This window comes from Erpetoichthys calabaricus, chromosome 14 (assembly GCF_900747795.2).
Source record: "Erpetoichthys calabaricus chromosome 14, fErpCal1.3, whole genome shotgun sequence".
NCBI classification, from domain to species: domain Eukaryota; kingdom Metazoa; phylum Chordata; class Cladistia; order Polypteriformes; family Polypteridae; genus Erpetoichthys; species Erpetoichthys calabaricus.
In genome coordinates this window covers 20,678,937-20,704,245 of record NC_041407.2, presented here as the reverse complement: position 1 = coordinate 20,704,245, position 25,309 = coordinate 20,678,937, and the positions used below count along the sequence as shown (strand labels likewise).

The following is a 25,309-nucleotide window of genomic DNA, read 5'->3' as shown; positions in this document are numbered from 1 at the left end:
CGCCTTTTAAAATTGTCACGCAAACCTTACCATCTTAGATAAGAGAAAGAAAAAGAAGACCTGGTTTACCATGGAAGGCTAGTAAAGTTATGTGATGTGTGGCAGATAGTGAAACTTATGTGTTAAAGCTATTTTAGATGAGAAATGGCCATTTTGAAAATGAGGCACCAACTAAATTGTTTATATAAAAAAAAAAAAAAAAAAAAGATTTGCGGTGTCCCAAAAAAATCTTGTGGTACTTTACTAAATTGTATTCTTCCCTCTAAAGCAGTGGACTGTTCCTCTTGTATCAAATTCCAATAAAAGGCCTTTGTTACTAAAATGTATCGTCCTTTCTGTGCAGCATCTTATGATACTACCTGCTGAAGATGCATGATACACACCAATCCTTTCTCAAACTTTTTGGGAATGTGGCGATTAAAAAAAATATACAAAATTATCAGTTATGTGAAAATATTAAATCAAGAAATTATTTTAAAATGCATGCATATACATGTGTAATAATAAAGCTGTTTCATATTTGTACTGCCATTGTATGACACAAATCATCACTATTTGGTATAAGGTTTGTTAAGAGATTTAATTTAACGTAGGTGTCATTTAGCCTATTTTGATAATTTGTCTTTGTTGCAGTGACAGTCAAAAATCTTTTCATATAAGCACATAGAAGCAAACTGGCATAGGAACCTAAATGCTTACTGTCGTTTAAAAATCCAAATTCACTATTTTTTTTTTTTTAAATCTAAAATTTATCAAGAAGTAAACTAGTCTTCAAATTTTTTAATATAACGTATGAGGATAGACTAGTCAACATATCTTCGTTCACAGAGAGATAATTATTGTTCATGAATGTTAAGTGGATTCAGAACCTACCAAAGAAAAAATTCTGGATTCTGACTTTTAGGAGACAGTCTTCAGATTGAAATACAGATGTTTTGTAAATGATTGATTACAATAAGATTTAGTTGGTTAAGATTGTAATATTCACTTCTTTTTTTGCTGCCTCATTCATTTGGTTAAGATGCTTTCATTTCTTTGTGTTCAAAGTTTAATTTTCTACTTCATTATAACAGTCAAATATATATTTTTTTTATTTGTTTTCGGAAGTGATAAGTTTAAATATTTTCAAAAGCTGAAACACATCTGCTGGATAACGTAACTTCATACCCCACTCTGTATCTAAGATTTTTGTTTGATAGGATATATTTCACAAAGCCTTTTTAAAATGTGACTTCACAAAACACAGTAAATATCTGCATGCATTAATATAAAGAAAAAACATCTAACTGGAGTTATACACTTGAATTGGTAATATATATATAAAATCATGATATTAATACTTTTAAGTTTAGTTAACATGCACAACTAGATGCAAAGTGATGAAGGCAACACAGCATTCATCAAACAACAGAGACATTTAGTAACTAGTGTGGCAGAAAGCAGATCCTCTGATTTCTAGTTAGGGTGACCTCAGATCAGTGCAACAAGAGACGCAAACAGTGTTGCATCAAATTCTAGCTATTAGTTGATCACTTCTATATTTTTTTCAGTAACTACAGCTGATGCAAGGCATTATTACTGACAGGCCAGGGTGAAAATATTGAATTTCTGATTAAATATTTTTTGTTTAAACGATTTGATATTGATTCTTGAAGTCTCAAGATCGATCTTGTGAATCTACATCCTGCTCAATTACTATATGTAGATTTGTGGCCATCTTTGTTTTTGCCATTTGATGAAGAAGGAAGAGTTGATGAGGAAAGTATTTCTAGTATTATGATTTTTAAAGAACTTTTTTAAATAATGATTGATCCAGTAGATGTCGCTAGTGCTCCTGTTAAGGCTTTCCACAGAAAAATTACTTTACTATATCACATAGAATGAGAATGGTCCGGTTGCAGGTGGGACTGCATAAAATGGTGTCCCCTCTTTCAAAGAAATCAGTACCTTCAAAACTTAACTCAGATGTGTGGACCTCCTATGGATACACACAGTACATCGGTAAAGAACATCTGGATAAAAGCAAAGCCAAATGTAAGCGTTGCAGCTCAGACGTTTAACTGTTATAACACAACAAATTTGAGAAATCATTTACACCAACGTCACCCAAAAACAATCTCAGTCAACATCTAAATGAATACAGCCTAAACAATCTACACTGGAGACAGAGGGTAGCTCGAAGCTTCTTTTTAATTTGCCTTGCGCCCAAAAAATAATCTATAGCAGTTTTTATCTGTAAAGATATGAAACCCTACACCACTGTTGAAAACGAGGGCTTTTGAGAAATGATACAGGTTTATGAACTGTGGTATGCTATACCAAATAAAAAGCAAAGGAATCAAGTTATTGTACCTAGGCTTTTTGAAGATCTTAAGCAAAGGATTACCACGTCTCTCAGGTCAGTGAAGAGAGTATCCCTAACTTGTGACAGTTGAACATCCAGGGCAGCAGATACGTACGTGACAAATCACATATCACTACATTAGAGAAGTGCGCTGCATACCAGTTATACCGTGAGCAAACCTGCGGTCTTTGCAGCATGCATTGCTGCTAAAACAGCTGACTGGCTCTTGTCTCAAAAACCTTTCTAGCAGTTCCAATGTGCTAATCCATCAAGTGCCAGCATCAATCCCAAGTTTGTGTGTTGGCAAGTCCAATAAATGTGGCTAGCTATACTGCTACTATGAAAAAAGGTTGAAGCGCACCTCACCAGCCAAGCAAGTGGGAAATTGTTGGAAGTTTCAGAGCAGCCTGCGAAGCCAAAGTGAGCGTGTGTGCAAAGTAGCCAACGTGAAGCTGTATTGCACAGATCACATTAGTGAGATGTCAGTCACAATGGCCAGTACTTTTTCTTCTGTGTTCGATTTACCCAACACTGCTGTCAACAATGATAAGCAATAGACCCATGTTTTGAAACACTTTGATGAGGAACTGTGAGGACACATTTTTGAGACTGATTAATTTAACTGCTACATGTGAGCAACTGAACTGAATGTGCAACTTGTAGATGTATAGAAAGACACAAGTCTTCCCACTGTATCTTTAATTTCAATTAATTCAAGATTTTAAAAGTCCAACAGGGGAATAAATTTGGCCAACAGTTTAGTTGAAGGGTGTCTACATGGAGATTCATAACACACGAATAGGTTATTGAATAACATTAGTTAAGAAGCAATATTTGATTATTTTACAATATTACTTGTAAGATGATATAGGATGTTTTATAAAGTAGATGCCATTGCATTGTATTAAAACATGGAACACCCCCCCCCCCCCCCATATGATGTGATGTGGCGATACATATGTTATTCAAAATTCACCATAATTTAACTAAGTGTGAAAAAGTTGTTTTGTATTGGTATTTTGTTCCATCTCTTCCAAATACTGATGTTAACTGTTCATTACTAATGAAGTATTTCTTCTTAAATGTCATCCTATGCTTATACATATGTTATGAAGTCACTATGTAGACACCCTTCAAATAAAGTGTTACTGAAATTTATCACATTATATTAATGTTCTCCACGCATGATAAAGTAATCTCTAAAAAAGCCCCCACTTCAATATATCGGTGCGCATTAATTCAATCAAGATTAAATCAACATTAAATCGGGAAATTGTGTATTGGAACCAAATCAGGACATCAGTGTCAGTACCCAGCCCAAATGACTGATGGTTCACAGAGCACCTATAAGTTTTCATAGAACCCTAGGGTACATGGAACACAGTTTCAGAAATACTGATCTAGGTAGCTCCCTCCAAGTCTGAGAAACAGAATTTGAAAGCCAAAGTGACACAGAAGAACACAAAAACAAGCTTGAGAATTTTTTTAATATTATACTGTATGCTTTTGTTGCATATATTTAAAAAAAAAAACTGCTCTCTGAGCTCTTTATTCTCCCCTTAATTCCAAATCATGTTTTTAAGTTAAGTAGTCTTTTCTTTATGGAGATTTAACCGAGTCTCATATCTATACCAATTAGTTCTTTGCACTCCTTGTCTTCTTCAAAGAGACTTTTATTAAATCAAAAGATTGCATTCTTTTCTAAAATTTACTGCAGTCCAAAATTTATCTGTAAAACATTTTATATATTATATAAAAAAAAAAAAAACACCCTCCAGGATCTTGTTAATTTGTCAACATGAAAGCTATGATATGAGACCCTCTGAAACATCCAAAGCCAGAATAAATACACCTTCCCACAATCTTTTTTCACTTAAGGGTCAAGGGCATTTAAAGATAAGGTTAATTATTAATTTGCAAGTTTAGTTATTCACCTCAAAGCTTTGTTGTTCTCTCTAACCCAATGGCATTAAAACACTTCATGTCAAGCAAAGCAGAAACTGAACCGAGTGATAAAATTAATTAGGCTGAAGGAAGAGTTGATGAGGAAAGTATTTCTAGTATGATTTTTAATAACTTTTTGATTGAGAATTTTGTAACAGTAAAATTGTGTTCACTTTCTCCACTTGTAGCATGCAGGAACATATATATATATATATATATATATATATTTTTTTTTAAACATTCCTTTAAATCGGGAAGAGTAAACTTGCAAAGAATGACTTGGTCAAGACTAAAAATTGGCGATGAGCTAACAGTGAAATTACTACACAGTAGAGCAGCACAGCACCACCACCACCATCATCAAATCCCACAACAAAATGAGTCCTTTTCTGACACATTAAGAAATCCTTAAATTTTTTGTTGACCCTAACTATTAACTACATATGAGAAGGTGAAAACTGCTGTGGAAAAGATAAATGCACACATGGAGAGCAATGAGCAGCACAAACATCTAAATGACTATTTAACCGGGACAACACGATTGTTGCTCAGCTACAATGTTCACAATTCTAGCAGAAATATTATAAAGTCCCTTTTCAGCAACTACAAAACTCTAGCTGAGCTTCAACAATTGGGTGTAAGAAAAAATTGCATTTAATTAATCTGAATTGATAATTTCAGTTGTCAAATTTAAATAAAGTGTTAAAAAAATTACATTTAATTTAAAAGGGTCTTTTATGAACTGTCTAGTATAAGTGATATTGTACTGACACTTAAGTTTTTTAAAAGTAATTAACTATTTACCTCTCAGTTGCACTAAATGGAATAACCAGCCTATATTGGAAGGCAGAATTAGCAAGTAATTTCATTTTGCCTACAACTAATGCATTTGTCACCCTCTCTTCTTGTGCAATTACACCACAACCCACCTCTGGTTACACATTTTGCACTGGTAGCTGCCAGTGCTCAGCCAAGAGCCTGCGGCATCTTAATTACAAATGCCCTCAGAAGAAGCTCCTTTTATGCTGTGAGATTAAATTTTTTTTAGATAAGCCTTGATTCCCCGACAAAACACTTTGTGTGTAGTCAGCAGGATCTGCACTGTGGATGGGTGGAGTGTAGTGGCGGTGCTGAGCAAGAAAGTGTAGGCTAAATGAGACAGACAGAGACCTCGGCTGACATTACCAGGTTGTACTTTGCTTGCAGTACTTAGTTAGTCCCTGCAAACCCGAGGATAAGAGTTTTTATTGCTCATAGCATAGAAAGAGCTGCTTCTGAGGGACTCTGTAATCCAGATGTCACAGGATCACTGCTGACCATCATCAGTTTACCACAGTGCAAAATGTGCAACCTGGGGTGAACTGTGGAGTGACTCCTTGACAAAACCACATTAGGATCCCCCTACTGGCCTACAGTAGTTATACCTCAGCTGTACCACATTATAGTTTGATTTCAACTTTCTAAATATTTCTTCTTTATAGCTAGCAAATGCTATGCTTGCTTACAAATGCACTTTGCAAATATAATTATGGAACTTCTTTAAAAAGCAACCTCCTTACTTCTAAATACTCAGGAAGCGACTTCCCCAAAGAGGGTATCATTGTATAGAGTATGTAAGAATTATTCCCTTTGTCAACCCAGATTTACCTCTCTCTATCACACACTGACATGAATATAATGCACACAGGATATTAAAAGCCTGCCATCTGTATTTTCAGTCCTGAATACTGAAAAAGATTTTGGCTCAAATTTATTGCCGTCATATTATAAACAGAGGAGTCGGTAATTGGGATGCATTATCCCAGCAGTACTTAGCCAACACCTTTAAAAACTAGGACACTCGCTTTACACTAAAGTGAGAAGCTCTGTGGCAGTGGGAACATTTAACTTTTTTTTTTTTTTTTTATATAAAGACAATGCAACTGTGAATGTGCAATCAGGCTGGTGGCAATCAGTGCAGCTATTCAAATTGCAAGAAAGCAGTACTGAAGAACAGCTGACAAGTCTCTGTATAGGCAGAAGCTGCTGTGATCAACACCGATACAAGAAAAAAAGTAAAAATCCCAAGCCGAATGTAAATGTCAATCCACCCCAAAACAAAAACCAACACACTTTATTTGTAGTACTGTATTCTTTTGTTACTGTGTTTTTATATTTAAAAATCCCTCCACTATGTAACATTGCACAGTGTCTCTCAAGGCTTTAAATTGCTTGAAAACGTTTTATCATTTGCACAGGGCAAACTGTCTGATTTATCTGTCTCTGGAGATATTATAGTGTGTTACTCAATACTAATGCTTAAGTGCTCTAACTGACTGGGTTAGAATCCCGGCATGGTCATTCTGCCACATGTGGTCTTTATCTCCCCAGCTTTTTACAATGCTGTGATGGAAAAAGCTGGTTCAGAAAATGTATGAATGCACATATTTTTAAATTTATACAGTGTGCCTTTCATCACAGAGATTGATCTACACTCTCTTACCTGCAAGTAATTGTAATAGGTCATTTTTTTAGAATCTTTTAGATAGGACGATAAATTTTAATGATGAATATTTTAGTTTCATTTGAACGTGCTGCAGTAGAAAACAGGTTTAACTCTTTCAGGGCTGATGCCGACTTTTGTCAAATGGAGGAGTTGACGATGGTAATCGACTGTAAACTATGACAAAACCAACCTTAATGTTTTAGTTGGACTCTCGTTGCTAGAAGGAAAGTTAGATTCATTGGTTTGACCGAGATTTCCTGCGCTTGTGTGAGTAGCAAGGCGCAAACAACGGCAAAAATGGCACTGACATCTGGAAAGAGATCAAAGGCAATGCGCAAAGCAAAACACTCCGTGGACAACGTTTTGCCTATTATCTCTGAACTGGACTATGACTTCTCAGACTCAGATTTTGATACAAGTGATCGAAAACGAATGTGAGGTTCCAGCTTCAGCTGATTGGTCTCCAGCTAATCATTGTACTGACAATGTTCACCAGGGAGGTCTGCCACTTAACAATGATAAGAGGTAGAAACCAGATTACAATGCACTGTGACTTTGTCCCAGCCACGCAAAGACAGCCTGGCAGCAAGCCTGCTGCATATTCTTGGAAAACTGGCAGCCACAGCATGCAGCAACAGACGTTTTATGTTGATTTCTGTGTGAAACCATTGCTTTTCAGAAACTATGTTTTTTGGAAAAAATATTCAGCCCTCAAAGAGTTAATACATGGAAATTAAAGTGGTACTGTAAAGCAGAGGTTGCCAACTCTGGTCCTGGAGCAATACTGTGGCTACAGCTTTTCATTCTAACCCTTTTCTTAATTAGTGACCAGTTTTATCTGCTTATAGGATTCTTTTCCCTTCTTTTTAAATGACTTGCTTTTTTAACATTCTGTCCTCTGCATTACTTCATTTTTTTCCATAAACAGCACCCAAACAGAAAGAAGATGTGAAGCAAGCCAACAGATGACCAGCTAGGCTGGAGGCTTAAACTTCAACCACTACTACCCCAACAAGTTTCTTAACTAGAAGCCAGATCTTTTTAATTACACCTGTTATTTATTTTCATGACTTGTTGGTGCTCCCATTCTGTCACAGCAAACATTTACAAAAAAAGAAAAATCAACAGTTATGGAACAGCACCATCAAAATGATTTGTGACCTGAGCAGATCAGCATTACTGAGATCTTCACCTTTATTTTCAGATATAGTATGAACACAGGTTGCTGGTCATGTGTTGTCTCGTTTTGTATTGTTCGGCTGCTAATTAACGAAAAAAGAAAAAATTAAGGTGACCGAGACTTAAATAGCAAGTGAATTAAGATTAATTAAATTCTGAATGTGAACACAACATGTTTCCATCCATCCATCCATTTTCCAACCCGCTGAATCCAAACACAGGGTCACGGGGGTCTGCTGGAGCCAATCCCAGCCAACACAGGGCACAAGGCAGAAACCAATCCTGGGCAGGGTGCCAACCCACTGCAGGACACACACAAACACACCCACACACCAGGGCCAATTTAGAATTGCCAATTCACCTAACCTGCATGTCTTTGGACTGTGGAAGGAAACCGGAGCACGCGGAGGAAACCCACGCAGACACGGGGAGAACATGCAAATTCCACGCAGGGAGGACCCGGGAAGCAAACCCAGGTCCCCAGATCTCCCAACTGCGAGGCAGCAGCGCTACCCACTGCGCCACCGTGCTGCCCACACAACATGTTTGATTTTTAATTTTTATATTTAAAAATAAGGAAAATTAATCAGATTTTGGTATTTTATTTAAAAAAATAAGTGTAAAATGTTATTGAACAACAGATACAATATGGGATCATATTACAACAGAACTGATGGAAAAACAAAATGCAATACATCAATGCTTCAGAAGGCTAGTGAGCAAAGTGTTTAATATTAGCAAAACCAATGGGATGTAGATTTAATCTGCAATGGAGACTCAGTGTGATTCTAATAAAAGTGTTTCTCTAGGAATATGCTGTAAATATTCTCTCTATATCTATATCTATCTATCTATATAATTAATTAAAATAATAAATAAATAAAACAAACACACACTGTAAATTATACCAAAGATCTTGTACTCACTAAGGAAAGACACTGGAGAGAAAAAAAAAATGTTAGTTTGATTAGTAAGTTTCAGCTTGAGGCATTAAAGTCTTCATGAATGCTTGACCGACTGAAACTATGCCTATAGATGCTAATTTGTGTGAGCAAATATTATAATGCAACAGGAAATTGTACATGATGGTCCAAAAATGACAACTGGTTTAACAGGGACAGAAAAGCTGCATGTTAACAAATGAAGGACTTAACAGAGACTGTATGTTTTAATAAGAATTTGGTATTACTCAACATGCAGTTCCACTAGCCAAACTTTACACATATATTTGTCTTAACCTGTATTAATTTCCAGATATATGCTTTCTGGCATAAGAGTTACAGTAAAAACGTATATTGCTAAAAAAAAAAAAAAAAAAGTGAACTTATGCAAGTTTATTGATGGACAGTCAAATCTCATCTAATATTATTCCAAATTCTTCTGTAAAAGGATTAGGAATGATTGTAAATCTGAAAGAAAAGCAAGTATCTTCACCCTAAAGAAATGTTAAATTGAGACAGTACCAAAATATATGACCTGCTACATGGCATCATTCATAATTAGAGTTTAATCAATAACATGCTTACTGTAAATAATTTTAATATGGAAAGGTGGGTTTGAGAAGTTAGACTCATCTTAGCAGAGGTTCTGACTTGTAAACAAAAAACAGTATGCGAAGGGAATTCCATATTTACCACTGTTGGTCAACAGTACCAACAAATTGACATTATAAGGATTCTTGATGTTTCAAGGAAACCTAATGACTTCTATAAACAAAACACTTGCTAATTTTCGTACATTAAGAGTACAGCATCTTTTCCTTAAGGTGTTTCCTACTTTGGTTACATATTTTGAGTTGGGAAGCACAATTCAATTCATAGTAAATTGGTGGTAATTATTAATGATAAGAGCAAGGAGGAATTTGTACAAAATGCTCTTCCCAGAGACAGACAGTCAAGTGAATGCTCCTTCTGTTGCCTCAAATTACAAATATTTGAGGCTCAGTAGTAAAGATGAAAGTTGGGTAGTGTCATGCCACCCTCTGTTTTCAATCTTGACAGTGTTGCCCTTTAAATACATTAATCCGTAAACTAGCTCATAATAGACTTGAGCTTAAAAATGTCAATAAATATGGGAGTTACTTGAAAAATGAAGGAAGTTTTGGAAGGATTTTTCTTTTAGATTTTCCCCACTAGCTGTAGAGTTGACCACCTAATAACATTTTGTTTAATGCTTTTCATCATGTTTCAGAAATTGAGCATAAAAAGTTAATACCTGAACTGAGCAGGGAAAGTCAGTAGAAAGGGTTACAATATAGTGTAGTGTGTAAGGAGGTGTAACCAGAAAAAGCACACTTTTATCCAAATTAATTTTAAACCTATAGATTCTATAAAATTTATAAATAAAAAAGAAGAGATCTACAAAAAATTAAAGAATACTACGTAGAGGTTTGACTTGCTCCCATCAAGAATGGTTTATTTTGAGTTTCTTGTATTTCTGTTTTAGAAGGTCTTTAAAGAAACACCACCTGCTAAATAAGTGATTAATAACATATTTTTTCCTAGAATAGTCACAAGTATTCCATTCCAGCACATAGGGGCAGAACTAAAAGCATATTGTAAAAAAATTGCCAGCAATTTGCCGATGTTGCCAGGCATTATGCCGCCCAGTAGATACACATGTGGCATTTTATCAGACAGAACCCCGGGAGACCCATTATCTCATCCAACACTGAAGGCACAGTCGATGATAGCTCTAAGGAAAAATGGGGATGGGAGGGTGTAGGGGTATTTAATTTTAGGACAAGCTGGCTCAGCTATCAGTTAAGGAAAATGTAACAGCAGTGACCAGAAGAGTCTTTTATATACAAAAGGTTTTTGATTCAACATCACTTGCTGAAATGCAGAACACGCACATCTACAAAAGGAAACAAAATCTAAAGGATGTCTGATTAGAGTAGGACTGTCCAGCTAATATTTCATATAGTGCTACTGAATCACACATTAAAAAGGAATCCCTTGAATTAACATGTGTGCAATATCTGGGCCAGTCAACCATGACTGTATGAATAAATGCAACTCTATTTAAGAGTCTTACCTCTCTACAGCCGGGTGGTACAGTGGGTGAGCGTCTTGGGGAGACAGGTGATTGAAGGTGGATGATCCTCCCACGACTCTAATTCTAAACAAGGCACCAAAATTCTGCCAGAGTAAAGAAATCTGTTATTAGCTCTATTTAAGATACTGAAAACTTTATGATACGGCAAAGAAGCAAGAGATTTCTCTTGATTGCTAACACTATACATAGAAGAATAACAAGAAAGGGACAGCAAAATATACAAAATTCATCATCACTTTAGCTTGAATTATAATACATATTTGACATTTCTGTAAGTGGAGTCGAGGGGAAGCTGCAGCCTCTCTTAGCCAGCTAAAGGTGCAAATTAGGACATGGTGCCAGTCTCTCATAGTATAAAGAAAAACACACACACGCGCGCACGCACACACGCGCGCACACACACACACACACACACACACACACACACACACACACAATAGGGGGACAATTTAGTATTGCCAAATCACCTAACCTATATGTGTTTGGAATGTGGGAAGGAACCCAGGAGCATTTGAATTTAATAAAACCAATGTCAAAGAATAAACAACAAATGGAACAAGATCGTTAATTCTTACCAAGTATAATTGATCTTAGTAAGGTTAGAATTATGAGGGGGCAGGTGTTTAATGTTTTCTGATTCATCTAGGAGACTGCTATAAGGAATAGCTGAGATGTGTGTAAATAATGTAACAATAGAAACAGCCCTGGACAGTGTACCCATCAATCACAAGGCCCAAGTGTAAAAGTGGTGAATGCAAGGAACTTTCAAGTACACAGTCTTGCATGCTGTTTAGACAGCTTGCTGAGGTTTGTGTTTTCAGTTTGCATTTAAATTGACTGGTACAAATTCAACTTTTTTTAATATCCTGGAGATAAAACATTATCTGAAGAGCTTTCTTTACAGGTGATGTTTTTATTCTTGTTCTAACTACAAGAACTGTCAGTGCACTAAACGCCTAAAGACAGCACTAAACGCCTAAAGACAGTGGAACCATTTATAATCCGAGTCAGAGATACATCTTCTAAAGTCTACAGTCATTTAAAAAGTTTTCCAAGTGTTTAGTTCCACATTATTAAGGGCATACCAAGTGCTCTGGTGATCCATCTATATCCAACACAGAACTGTTTCTCCATCTGAGATCAGGTTGAACATAGTAGTGCTAATGTCACACTTTCCTTTACTAAAATAAACCTATTGATGTTTCATATGGTTATTTTAGCATATACTAAGAGCTATAATTTATAACCTTATAAAATGAAGATTGAATGACTGTTTTAAAAAGGACCTGGTAGATAAATTACCAAAGTAATTGTGCAAATATTATTTACCAAAATACACAATGACTTAGACAGTCTAGGAACTCCTCAAGGAGGCAGGAATCCAATTTGTTTCTACCTTCATGGAAAACTTTTGACTGCAATCATTTTTTAGTCAATTGCCAACTACACTCCTTTCTTAATTACACATTTAATAATCCATTTCAAAATTTATCTGTTAAGAATTAAGCAGCATTCCAGTTATTTATTACTATCGTAGAGAACATGGCTTAAAAAAAATTGCATATTGCAATGCACAATTCATGTATGGACTGATAATAGACTAATCGCTAGTCTACAGAACACTATAATTTGTTTGTGTGTGTGAGTGAGTGAGTGTTCTGCAGAATCTACCTACTTTTCACAAAACTACGTACAGTAATCCCTCGCTATATCGCGCTTCGCCTTTCGCGGCTTCACTCCATCGCGGATTTTATATGTAAGCATATTTAAATATATATCATGGATTTTTTGCTGGTTCGCGGATTTCTGCGGACAATGGATCTTTTAATTTCTTGTACATGCTTCCTCAGTTGGTTTGCCCAGTTGATTTCATACAAGGGATGCTATTGGCAGATGGCTGAGAAGCTACCCAACTTACTTTTCTCCCTCTCTTGCGTGGAGTTTCTCTGATCCTGACGTAGGGGGATTGAGCAGGGGGGCTGTTCGCAAACCTAGATGATACGGACGCTCGTCTAAAAATGCTGAAAGATTATCTTCACGTTGCTACCTTCTGTGCAGCTGCTTCCTGAAGCGACATTCTGCACGGTGCTTCGCATACTTAAAAGCTCAAAGGGCACGTATTGATTTTTGACTGTTTGTTTTTATCTGTCTCTCTCTCTCTCTGCTCCTGACAGAGGGGGTGTGAGCTGCCACCTTCAACAGCTTTGTGCCGCGGTGCTTTGCATACTTAAAGGCCAAACAGCCCTATTGATTGGTTTGCTTTTGTCTCTCTCTCTCTCTCTCTCTGACATGCTCTGCTCCTGACTCGCACTCCTTTGAAGAGGAAGATATGTTTGCATTCTTTTAATTGTGAGACGGAACTGTCATCTCTGTCTTGTCATGGAGCACAGTTTAAACTTTTGAAAAAGAGACAAATGTTTGTTTGCAGTGTCTGAATAACGTTCCTGTCTCTCTACAACCTCCGGTGTTTCTGCGCAAACCTGTGACCCAAGCATGACAATATAAAAATAACCATATAAACATATGGTTTCTACTTCGTGGATTTTCTTATTTCGCGGGTGGCTCTGGAACGCAACCCCCGCGATGGAGGAGGGATTACTGTAGTCTGAAAATAATGTCAAAAAGGAACAAGAGTAAAGGACTGTTAATAAAATATCTTAAAAGCAACTGAAATTCTGAGGAATTTGGAACACTGTAAGGTTATTTAAATAAATAGGGAAATGGGTTATACTGTTAAGATGGTTGTCATGAAGTACCCAAAAAGTTGTTTCTTAACCTATTAGACATAAATCAAATCATATCATTAAATAAACACACTTGATTAATTGGAATCTTGTGGTGAAATGTGTTAAAGGGAGTACCGATTGCTTCAATTGTTAATCCCTTTTAATGGTTTTAGCAATTTAAGCACAACCTGCTATAACGTGGCACACACATACAGGTATGTGCTAAAGGTAATAGATTATTGTCAGTTGACAGCAGCGCGGCAATCTGGAGACACCAACTTTGCACAAAGCTAGAATAAAAGAGAGTGGGGTTAGTGCATAGGTGCTGGCTGTGTAAAGAAAAAGCAATCACTGGTTTTGGAGAGGAAGACAAGTTGGTCATCACCCATCGCACAGATTAGTTTGTTGAGAGCAGGACATAAGTTCTAGGTAATAACTCCTTACTCACATCAGCTGAGTAACTAAAGAATGGAGCTGGTGAAAGGATGAGAGGCCACTGGAACTGATGAAAGTTTTGAAGTAGATAAGGGCACAGTGTCCTGGAAGCAGTAGGGACTGGTGGAGGTAGCAGCTCAGTAAACTGTGGGTAGCAACAGAGGGGGCATTTCAGATCTGTGGTGACCGTCTGAGGAGGTGGATTGGTAGGATACAGTGGGCTGAGTAGGCATGACACTAAATTTTACCTGCTCACCGTGGATATTAAAATAATTTACTGGATTTTTTTTATTTGAACATTCAGAGACACTGATTTTATGTAACGATTTTGTGGAGCATTTTTTTTTTATTGAACTTTCAATGACTGTGTTTTATGCACTGCATGAAACTTGATGTAAACTTTACTCATTTTTTCAATAAACTGTTGACTGTCCTGGTCCATCCTCAGTCATGAGTACTGATCCACCAGATATAGGAAGATGACATTGGCTGTGGATCTGGGTCATCACAAATCCCCATATCACACAATTTCTCCTTTTATCGTCAGGTTTAACAATAAGATTACCAATTAAGGAATTTCAAGGTAACTGAGGTAAATTCAGGTAATGGTAAATGAAAGACGGTTTTTATTTAAGTGAGATCGCTGGCTTGGTTTTTAGCGTATTCAGTTTGAGTCAGATCATTTTATCATTAGAGTGTTTCTGTAAAGTAATGAGTTTTCAAGAAGAAAATGAGAATAATGGAATATTGCTGAAACTAAACCAAGACAATTATACAATGAAATTTCAAAAAACAGAAATGTGTTTACTTTGCATAAGAGCTCTTGTAAATGCAGGAAAAGATAAACAATTAATTGAATTATCAAAGTGGTTGCAACATATAGTTTAATTACTGCCGTTTTAGATTATACATAAAAAAATTAAGAAAACAATCCAAGAAGCAATGCCAGTGACTAGTGTTAGCAGCAGATTATCGGTAACCCATTATATCATTATGTGACCCCTCCAAAATGAAAAAACTTTCAAGCAGAGCGACAGACTTATGTGGCACGTGTGCCTAACTGGTCAATGCAGGTTTCCTGGTATAAAGAAAGACAAGACAGGGTAAAGCTACCTACCACTCTGTGGATGCAAGGAGAAAAAGTAAAAAAGAGAAACTAAACATATAAACTCCAGAGGTAAAGACAATGTACATGGAGTAGTGCTGGGCGGTATACCGGTTCATACCGAAAACCATTTTTTATTTTTGTTATGATATGGATTTTTCTTATACCACAACACCAGTTTAAATTGCCTCAACGACGTTCGGAACGTGGCGCAGCGGGAAACTGATCAAGTGGGGACCTTTTTCACTGCTACACCGCTAAATAGGCAGTGGTAGTGTAGGTATTGCGTGGTGAAAATGGACAGAGAACATTCCGAAACTGAAGCTGACGATAAAGTTGAACATGATGACACAGAAGAACTTTTGCCAAAAAAAAGGAGTCACGGCCGTTGCCTGGAGATACTTTGGTTTTAAAAGGTTGAATGTGGACCATTCTGTTCAAATGTGTAAATACTGTTTCTATACTACTGGATAATACTGCAAGCTAAGTTGTACTCGTTTTATTTCTTTTCAATACAGTGTAATGATGTGACGACATGTTGACTTCATTCTCGACATTTCCACTTTAATCTCGACACTTATGTTAAGATTAAAGTCATGTTGACTTTATTCTCGCAATTTGTCATTAAAGTAGAACATTGTAAACTAAACTTCATCATAAAATGAATATTTAATTTACTAGATTTTCTCAAACGCCCGTCATAAGTTATATAGCACATTAAATGCTTTGTGTGAAGTGTTCCCCGAGCCATGTTAAATCAGTACGTGCTACTTAAACTGACTACCTCTTGTACTTAGGAGGCGCCACAGCGATTGCCGCACAGAATACATTCACTTCATGATATTCCTGCTCTCTGAACATTTAGAATGCTAAGATAAATACTTGATATAATTTTCATGATGAAATGCATTAAAACATGTATTAATCATGTGGGGGCACAGTGGCGGAGGTTGCACTGCTGCCTTGCAGCAGGAGTGTCTAGGGTGTACCCTGCCTTGAATTTGCATGTTTTTCTGGTGGGTTTACTCGGCGTGCTTCAGTTTCCTTTCAAAGTCATGTAGGATGTGTGGTTTTGTTATTCTATATTGACCCTGCTAGTGTATGCATTGCTAGTATTCACCCTGTGATGTGCTGGCAACTCTTTCAAGATTTGCTCCTGCCTTGCACGCATGCTTGCTGGGATGGGCGCAACCCTGAATGGATGGCATAATTAAACATGTATAACAAAGATATTTCTAAAGTTCTGAACACTCCGTGGGCTAAGTTTATAACTAGTTTTAATTTCACAAAGACGTTTATCGTGTGGCAATTAGTTATGTGGAGAAAGAAAAAGGATAGGAACTGGGGTTTTGGTACGGCAGACAGACAGACAGCATGCGTGCAATAAAGAAAGCCCACTCAGAAGAACATCCATTGAATTCTGTGTTCGTGTCTCCGACCATCAGATCACAAACTCAACATTTACACAATATTTAAGTTAAACCTTTGCGATACCCATTCATACATCGTTTTTTGGAGCCTCGTCACACCTGCCATAAACTGCTCTACACTGAACGTACACCTGGGGACCCCATACTGCAAGGGAGCGGCACTACCCGTGCATGTTTAATACCTGCTTTAATGCATTTCATCATGAAAATGATATCAAGTATTTATCTTAGAGTTCTAAATTTTCAGAGAGCAGGAATATCATGAAGTAAATGGATTCTGTGCGGTGAATGCTGCCGGCACCTCCTACTGTGCCCCTAATACGGTTCCGTAGGGCTATACCACAAATCTATACTAATAAAAGGCAAAGCCCTCACTCACTCACTCACTCACTCACTAATTCTCCAACTTCCCGTGTAGGTGGAAGGCTGAAATTTGGCAGGCTCATTCCTTACAGCTTACTTACAAAAGTTAGGCAGGTTTCATTTCGAAATTCAAAGCATAACGGTCATAACTGGAACCTCTTTTTTGTCCATATACAGTAATGGACTGCAGCTCGCTAGCCGTGGGAGGCGGGGTTGCATATCGCGTCATCACGCCTCCCACGTAATCACGTGAACTGACTGTGAAGGAGAAAGGATGGCCTTATATGGCATTCGTTTATAAAACAGCGGACAGGCTGTGTAGAGGCAGCTTCACAAAAAAACAGATCCTTAACAAATTGTTATTGGTATATTTTCCCTCAATTTAAAAAGGTTTTCTTTTCTTCTTAATTAAAATTTAAAAGCAATACTTCACCGCTGCGAAGCCCCTCTAGCGCTGACGTCCGAGGTTCAATTCCGTAAGGGAGTGCAGTGAGTGTGTACGCCTGATGAGCCAAGAATTAGGGCGAAACACGTGTCGCGTACTCTTTGCATTATTTGACAGTAAACTATTTTCAACCATTCTATGATCTGCTTCTCACAACTGAAGGCACCGTGGCTGATGTTAGCTGACTTGCTGGCCAACCATAAGCGTTACCTGGTAGGTAACCACCCATACAATCAGATTGTGATTCAGACTACGAATGCCGTGAATGTAATTACCCCGATCTACATGCTAGAGAAAACCTCAATGAAGAAGAAACAGTGTGTAAGCATACATATTAACACATGTGCATGCAATTAAACGTGTGCATTTACGGGGCGATTTCTCAGGCTTAAAAGCTCGCCTTTTATTAAAAAGGTAAATGCAAACTGTTTTCATTCTGAAGGGCACAAACCATGTTGGATTTCAGCCGTTAAACACGCAAAAATGTCGGTACACCAGATAAATAAGCGCAACTTATTATCAGTTGTATTGTATGCTTACAATACATATAGAAATGTGTTAATTGTTAACTAATAGTATGGGATGGTGTTTTTCGATTCAGCTACAGATGCCGATGGAGACCAGAACTGCTTTGGAAAAAACGCCTTTGGGCCGATCTGGAAGAAGGTAGCGCAGCACCTTGATTTAAACGATTCCATGTCTTGGTGGGTTTGCGTAGCTTATTGTCAATATCTTTACACCTGTTTTTAAGACTTATTGACTGAAACGGGCTTTCACGAAAAAAGTTAGGGCTTTGCTACAGGATACACCCTCCACAAGTTAAGGAAGTAAAAATAAAGGTATATATTTCTGTTTTATTTAAACCTTTTAAGTTTGTATGCATAGCCCCATTTGGCTGTTTTAGATTTTGTTTTTCCTTCTTCAGTAATATTTAATCTCCTTAAAGAAAAACAACATATGCATTTTACTTTTTTGTATCTCTTTAGTAATATTTTAGTGTAAAAGGATAACCAGTATTTACATCTTTTATGTTACTTTATAAAGTTATTTTACACAATGTTGAAAAATTAATAAGAAAGCTACATATTTTGGCAGCTGCTGCTTTAATTTTCAATGAAATGAAAAAAGCTCTCCAAGAGAAAACCTAAAAATCTAAAAAGGAGAAACCCTCATTTATAAAGGTTTGCTGCAGATGACTTAACTGAAAATAAATGAATAGTTCCTATGTGTATAATATATATTTATCTATTTGACTTATGCCTTTATTCCTGCAATTTGCAACATCTGAGGTACAATTTGTTACATTACTTTTGTTTTTTGCAGCACAGGCAGGTGAAGTGACTTCCTCAGGGTCACACAGTGGTGTCAGTACCAGGATTTGAACTGACAAGCTCCGGGTTTGCTGAAATATTACTGAAGAAAGAAAAAAAATGAAAACGGGCAAATGGGGCTATGCATACAAATGTCCATCCATCCATTATCCAACCCGCTATATCCTAAATACAGGAGCCAATCCCTGCCAACACAGGGCACAAGGCAGGAAACAAACCCCGGGCAAGGTGCCAGCCCACCGCAGGGCGCACACACCCACACACCACGGACAATTTAGAATCGCCAATGCACCTAACCTGCATGTCTTTGAACTGTGGGAGGAAACCGGAGTACCCGGAGGAAATCCAGACAGACACGGGGAGAACATTCAACCTCCACGCAGGGAAGCGAACCCGGATCTTCTAACTGGCACCTTTCACTGCGCCACCATGCCGCCCGCATACAAACTTAAAAGGTTTAAATAAAACAAATATATACCTTTATTTTTACTTCCTTAACTTGTGGAGGGTGTATCCTGTAGCAAAGCCCTAACTTTTTTCATGAAAGCCCCTTTCAGTCAATAAGCCTTAAAAACAGGTGTAAAGCTAAACTTGCAGCACCGCTATTCAATTACACTTGCCTAACGCCTCTCCTAAGAGGAGATACTGTGGGATCTGGGCATCAGTCAAAGCACCAATCACAGGCCCGATTAGAAAGCGGGAAGCTGTGATTTGTCGTCTCCCTCCCATGTAACAATCACAGCCCGTGTTACAACGCACTATGTATGTATGTATGTGTGTGTATATGTATGTGTGTGTATATATATATATATATATATATATATATATATATATATATATATATATATATATATATATATATATATATATAATAATAATTAATTCATTACATTTATATAGTGCTTTTCATATATATATGTATGTTTACATAACTTCTTTAACACACTACTTCGCCGCTGCGAAGTGTGGGTATTTTGCTAGTAGTATTATAAATGCAAGTTGCAGTTTTATTATTTATGTATATAGCTTAGCTTGAAGCAAGGTCCATATTAATGCAGTTTGCCTAAATGATGGTTCAGTTGATAAAGATGTCATCACCAAGTTGCACTTGTTTTATTTTATTTTACTTTGGTGAATACTGTGTAATGCACCTGGGCTTGAAGTCTTGAAGTAATAGTGCAACTATCAGTAATAATACTATTATTTATTTTATTATTATTTATTAGTTTAAATATTATGCAGTTTAATGATGGTAAAGCGGTTTAAAAAGTCACTTTAATGCACTGTCAGGCAACGTGCCGTGGAATTTTCTAGGGGCGCCGCGAAAACTTTTGTAAAATATTTAAAATTGCTAGTATTTTTGAACTTTTGGTTGATTAAAAAGATAATGTTTAAAAAAAAATATTTTATGTTGGAAAAACCGAGAACGGTTAATCAGATTGTTGAATAAACTAATGTATTTATTTTGAATGCAAGTTAAAATTTTTGCTGTTCACCTTTCATCATAATATCAACACCAGCGGTGTCAAAAACACATCTCGTGAGACTTAAAAAGTCTCGTTGTTAGAAGATCTCTCTCACTGTACGGATAGAAGAAGGCAGAGCAAATATAGAACGCTACATTTCGGCTCTTGCCGATGAGAGAGTATCGCTTGTAGCTGCAGCTCTCACCACTTAATCGTCTGAGTATTACTATGTAAAAATTAACCTTTTTTTCGCTCTGACACCGCTGATCAACACTGTAAACTTTGTAAACTCAGTGACCTTTTCCAGTTCTTTGTGGTGAAAAACATTTTGTTGTGACGCAAGCATTCGATACTTCCTTGTAATTTAATTCTCAACGATTATCACTCGCTTTTTATTTACGGTAATTTTAATTAAACTTTATCTAGAAAAATTCATACATAGTTTATTCTAAAAACTCCCAAAAAACTTAGATGGAGAGATTTCTAATTAGAAAAGATGCTAGTGATAAGATAAACCGAACATGAACAGGAAATATAAGAAAACTGTAACATCAACAGGAAAAAAGCGGAAATACAATGAAGATTATCTTAAATATGGATTCATTCCATCTGATAATGATCCGTCACTGCCATTTTGCTTGATTTGCCGAAAAACTCTCAGCAACGAAGCAATGTTGCCAAGTAAACTGCATCGCCATATTGAGACAAAGCATCGTGAGCAGATGGACAATCCGATCAGTTATTTCGAGAGTCTTACGGAAATGAAGTCTAAGAAATGCGAGAGACTTCAAATGATCGACAAGGAAATGCACGTCTGTCTTTCGAAAATTGATCCTCGCATCAATCTCATATGTGCTGAAAAACAATTTCAACGTTCACATTAATTAAATTTAAGATTTATCCTTTGATTCCTTTATTAATAAAATATCTTTCAAACTTGTAAAATTAACTGTTTTTATTGGCAATTGTCCATAGATTGTGTCGTCACGACTTTATTTATGGGCAGTCCCTCAGGTGCGCCGCAACTCAAAAAAGGTTCCCTTTCAATGCTTTAACGTGTCAGTGGACAGAGATGGTTAACATTAACAGAAGGTGAAGATGATTTACAAAAAATATTTACTATTCCTTTTCTAAGACATGTTCAGTGCAATACAACTTTTGACAAGCACCTCTGGATATTTTACTAAGTCTAAATGCCCCTTTGGATGGTTGAAAATATGTTGTCAAAATTATAGTTTAAGTTGTTTGCAAAATTTGTTCAATAAAAAGGTTCTATATTTTGACTGCATCTGTCATGCAATGTGATTCCTTCTCTTCATTAGTGCCACCCCCTTGAAAACTATCACTTTGTGGGGCCATGCAAACCTGTATTAATACTTGTGTGCACATTAAAATGTTTCTTTTGTACAATGTACAATGCTCATGACAGTGGAATGGGTTATTCTTAGCCAGTCTACTGCAGTAATTGCAGTGGAAAATGGTTGTTAACATCCACTCATGCATGGGAAAAAAATACTGTCGAATACCGTGAAACCGGGATAATTTAGAAAAATACCATGATACAGAATTTTAGTCATACCGCTAACATGGAGTACAGCAAACTTCCTCCTCTCCTTCATGCCACCCAGTGTTGTGCAAGAACATCTAAGAAAATGAACTCTGGAAGCTATTTTACTCGATGAATTGAAGGAGATTTATTGTTATAAAAATAAACACACACAGAAAGTTAAAAAGTATGATCAATGATAGGTATAAAAAAAGTTGAATCACTCATATTTTGTTGATCATTTTCCCTATACACAGTATACATTTTTAGTATCTCTTTTTCTTAAATATTACATTTCAAAATATTCACAGGTCAAATACTAAATGTGTCTTAAATCAATACAGGAAGAGAGAAGAATGAAAGGAATGACAGATGGGTAGCATCCAGAATATGCTTAAGGTGCTTTTGTTGTATCATGTACTGGGCACAAGGATGTAGCGATTATGTGTTTCAGTGGAAAACTCTTTGGACAAACCACTCAAAAGGATGCTGGTCGCCTGGAGCAGGTCACTGAGCCAGCTGGAAACCAATCAGAAAAATGCATGCAAAAATCATGAAAACTCCTGCGTTTCTTTTTCCTTCCTCTCTCTGCTCTGCTCTTGGCAGGCAGCATGTACTCTCTTCTGTAGAGGGACTAGAAAGGGATTGAGGATTTGAATCAATTTTCTTCTTTTCCTCACTCATGCTCTTTACTCTCCAATAATTCCTTTTGGGATTTGCAAGTAATAATTGAAAATAAATGCCAGAGAGATGCTTTGGTCTTTTTGACTCTCTTCCTTTTCACCTTACCAAACCAGACAGACAAGCTTTTAAAGCAGTAATGATTGAAATGTGGGTTGAGAGAGAGAGAGAGAAAACAAGCTGCATCTTAAATTTCAAATTTGAAAGCTGATAGAAGTATGGAGTGAAGCAGTGTTCCTTACATTTACCTCATTGCCTTACTGCCCCCTTCTCTACTCCCATCGTCATCCTACCAATTTGCCACGCAAAAACTATCATCAATCCCAGACCAAATTAAATATTCCCAACATCATATTAGACACACACCTGAGTTTGGGCATCCCCAATCATTAGGTAACACATTTTACTGAGGATGCACTGCTGCAGCTGCTCCCATGAGATGGCTCGGTCTTCCCTCATCAAGAATGGAGGCCCAAATCTGGAAAAGAAAAGTTCAGAAAGTCTCATATAGTGCCTATGATGCACACCTAACCTGTGAATAAGCTGTACAAGAGGCTGGTGGTGTAGCAAAACTTGAAATCAGGTGGGTCAAATTTCACAGGGCTTCCTTCAGAAGTCACAAAAGTTGCTTAATATTTCTCATAATGGATGTGAGCAATACAGACTTTAGTTATCTCTCTAAAACCCAAGGACAGAGAAAATGGGACGGGAGATACTTTTCCATTCTTCCCGTCCACCTTCTTTTAAAATTTATGTCTGTTCAGTCTCCCCTCCCAAGAAATGCAGGCACAGCTATGTATGCTATTCAATGTAAAGCAGTCTATAGATTTTTGCTATTGAACATAATTTTGAAGTGTGACCACCTAAATCCTTAATCTGAATATTATTTTTAAAGATCTCACTTAACTTACAAAAATTGCGCTCATGCTTACCTCTTGTAACCAACCAATATGCTATGGGAATAGCTTCAAACACCTGTCATCTTGGTTTTTAAAATACTCCTGGGGTGTTCCTCCACATGTTTTGGAACTGTCCCCTTTTCTCTTTCTTTTGTTTTTATTTAAATCTCTGTCCTTGATTTTCTTTACTGATATATCTCACTCACTCCACATCTTTTTCCTTGACATCTCTACTGTCCTCACTTCTTAACACGGCAGCATTTTGTCCTTGTGCACTATTGCTGCCACGTCTACAGTAGCATCTTGCTGGAAATATTGAGATATTCTCTTTTAATATGTACACATCACTTTTTATAACTTGGTTTTGCTTAGGCACTAACAATAGCAAGCGGCTATCCACTTTGTTTGGAAGCCAGGTGGCCTGTGTTTGTTAATGTAGGGATCCTCCTAATCCCCCATTCTTCTGAGTGTTTACATTTTTCTAATCTGCCATTTGGACTGCAAAATCTGAAATGGCATTTTTATTTTTTTTAAGTTCTTTTTACTCTTTTGACCTCTCCTGATAGATCTAAGACTGCATGGGAGTGGGAGTGGGCAGCAGTGATCGTTTTTATTCTGTCTATTGGATGCAAAACTGTATTGTATTACACACACATTTTTTATTGTTTCTATTTGTTTCATTCAATAAAAATGTATCTATTAAATAAAATTAAAAAAAAAAACCTGATCACTTGTATAAGGCTTGATTTAGTAGACTGTTGCCAGGTATTAAAATAATTTGAGAGATTTTTTTTTAAGTTTTCAGCCGAGGTCTATCACTCTCCCCAAAAGGTAAAATAGAGTGGAATCTTTAGTAATATCATCAATATTAATATCCTCCTCTTGACCATATAACCATGCTTGGTCTTTTTAAGTACTGATATTTAAGACACGAGATGCATGGGGTGCATGGGCAGGTATCCTTGCTGGGAGGCCAGCCCTTTCACAACCAGATGACATGCAGAGAATGCCAGTCTGGCATTGGGTACACTGGCATCCTGGCAGGGTTGGACCAAGGAACAATATCCAGCTAGGAGATATGCTGGCCTAGGATTCCCACACCGACACCCACAAGGCATGCTGGGCAATGTTGGGTTTCATGGGGGTTGCCAAGGACAGCTGCCGTGATTAGTAATCCCTACTTTGTGGGGCTTCTGTTTGACCCCGAAGTGCCTCCAACATGCTATTCCGTAAAACTGGAAGTACTCCATAAATAAAACATTCCAATTAATTTTCCAATGTGATCCGAACTACTCACAGAAAAATATTCTTAAAAAAAAAAACAAAAAAAAAACACAACATTAAAATTAAAAATCAACACTTCTTTACAGATGTCCTTTTATAGTTTCCTCTTACACTACAGATACACAGAGGAATACATATAAAATAAGAACTTCCCCTCCATTCTCTCCCAAAACAAATGGGCATTTTGTCAAAAGGGCCAAGAGATGCAGACAGGGTTAGGCTGCAGTGACTTCCAAGTTTTCACCTCTGGCAATCTGACAACTAAATAATTTAGAATAAGCATACATTTATATTTTCTGTTTAGTGTGATTTTTATTTTGGCTTTGGTCCCTTTAGAACATATATGCACAAATCTGTAATGATGCAGAGATACACTATCTGTCTGTTCAATTTAGGAAATGTTGCTATAAACAATGAAATTACTGCTGACCACGAAATGAATGATAACTATTAAATAGTACTTTCCATGAGTACAGGTGCTGCCTGTTCAGAAACGACCTGCCAAGAGAGGAACACATGTAAAGCTGCATAGAGTTATCAAAGAAAGCAGAAGTTCAATCTGGTAGTAAATGAAATACAGGATAAGGTA

General features: G+C 36.9%; 1 protein-coding gene across 1 annotated transcript in view; it reads right to left on the bottom strand.

The window, feature by feature from the left end:
* Positions 1 to 25,309, bottom strand: part of usp43a (ubiquitin specific peptidase 43a) — a 136,647-nt gene that overhangs the window by 13,235 nt on the left and 98,103 nt on the right. Inside the window, exons 8-9 of the mRNA XM_028818595.2 lie at positions 22,904 to 23,015; positions 10,989 to 11,092 (exon numbers count right to left, since the gene is read on the bottom strand). Coding sequence (XP_028674428.2) covers positions 10,989 to 11,092; positions 22,904 to 23,015 — 216 coding nt within the window. The remainder of the gene's footprint in view (positions 1 to 10,988; positions 11,093 to 22,903; positions 23,016 to 25,309) is intronic.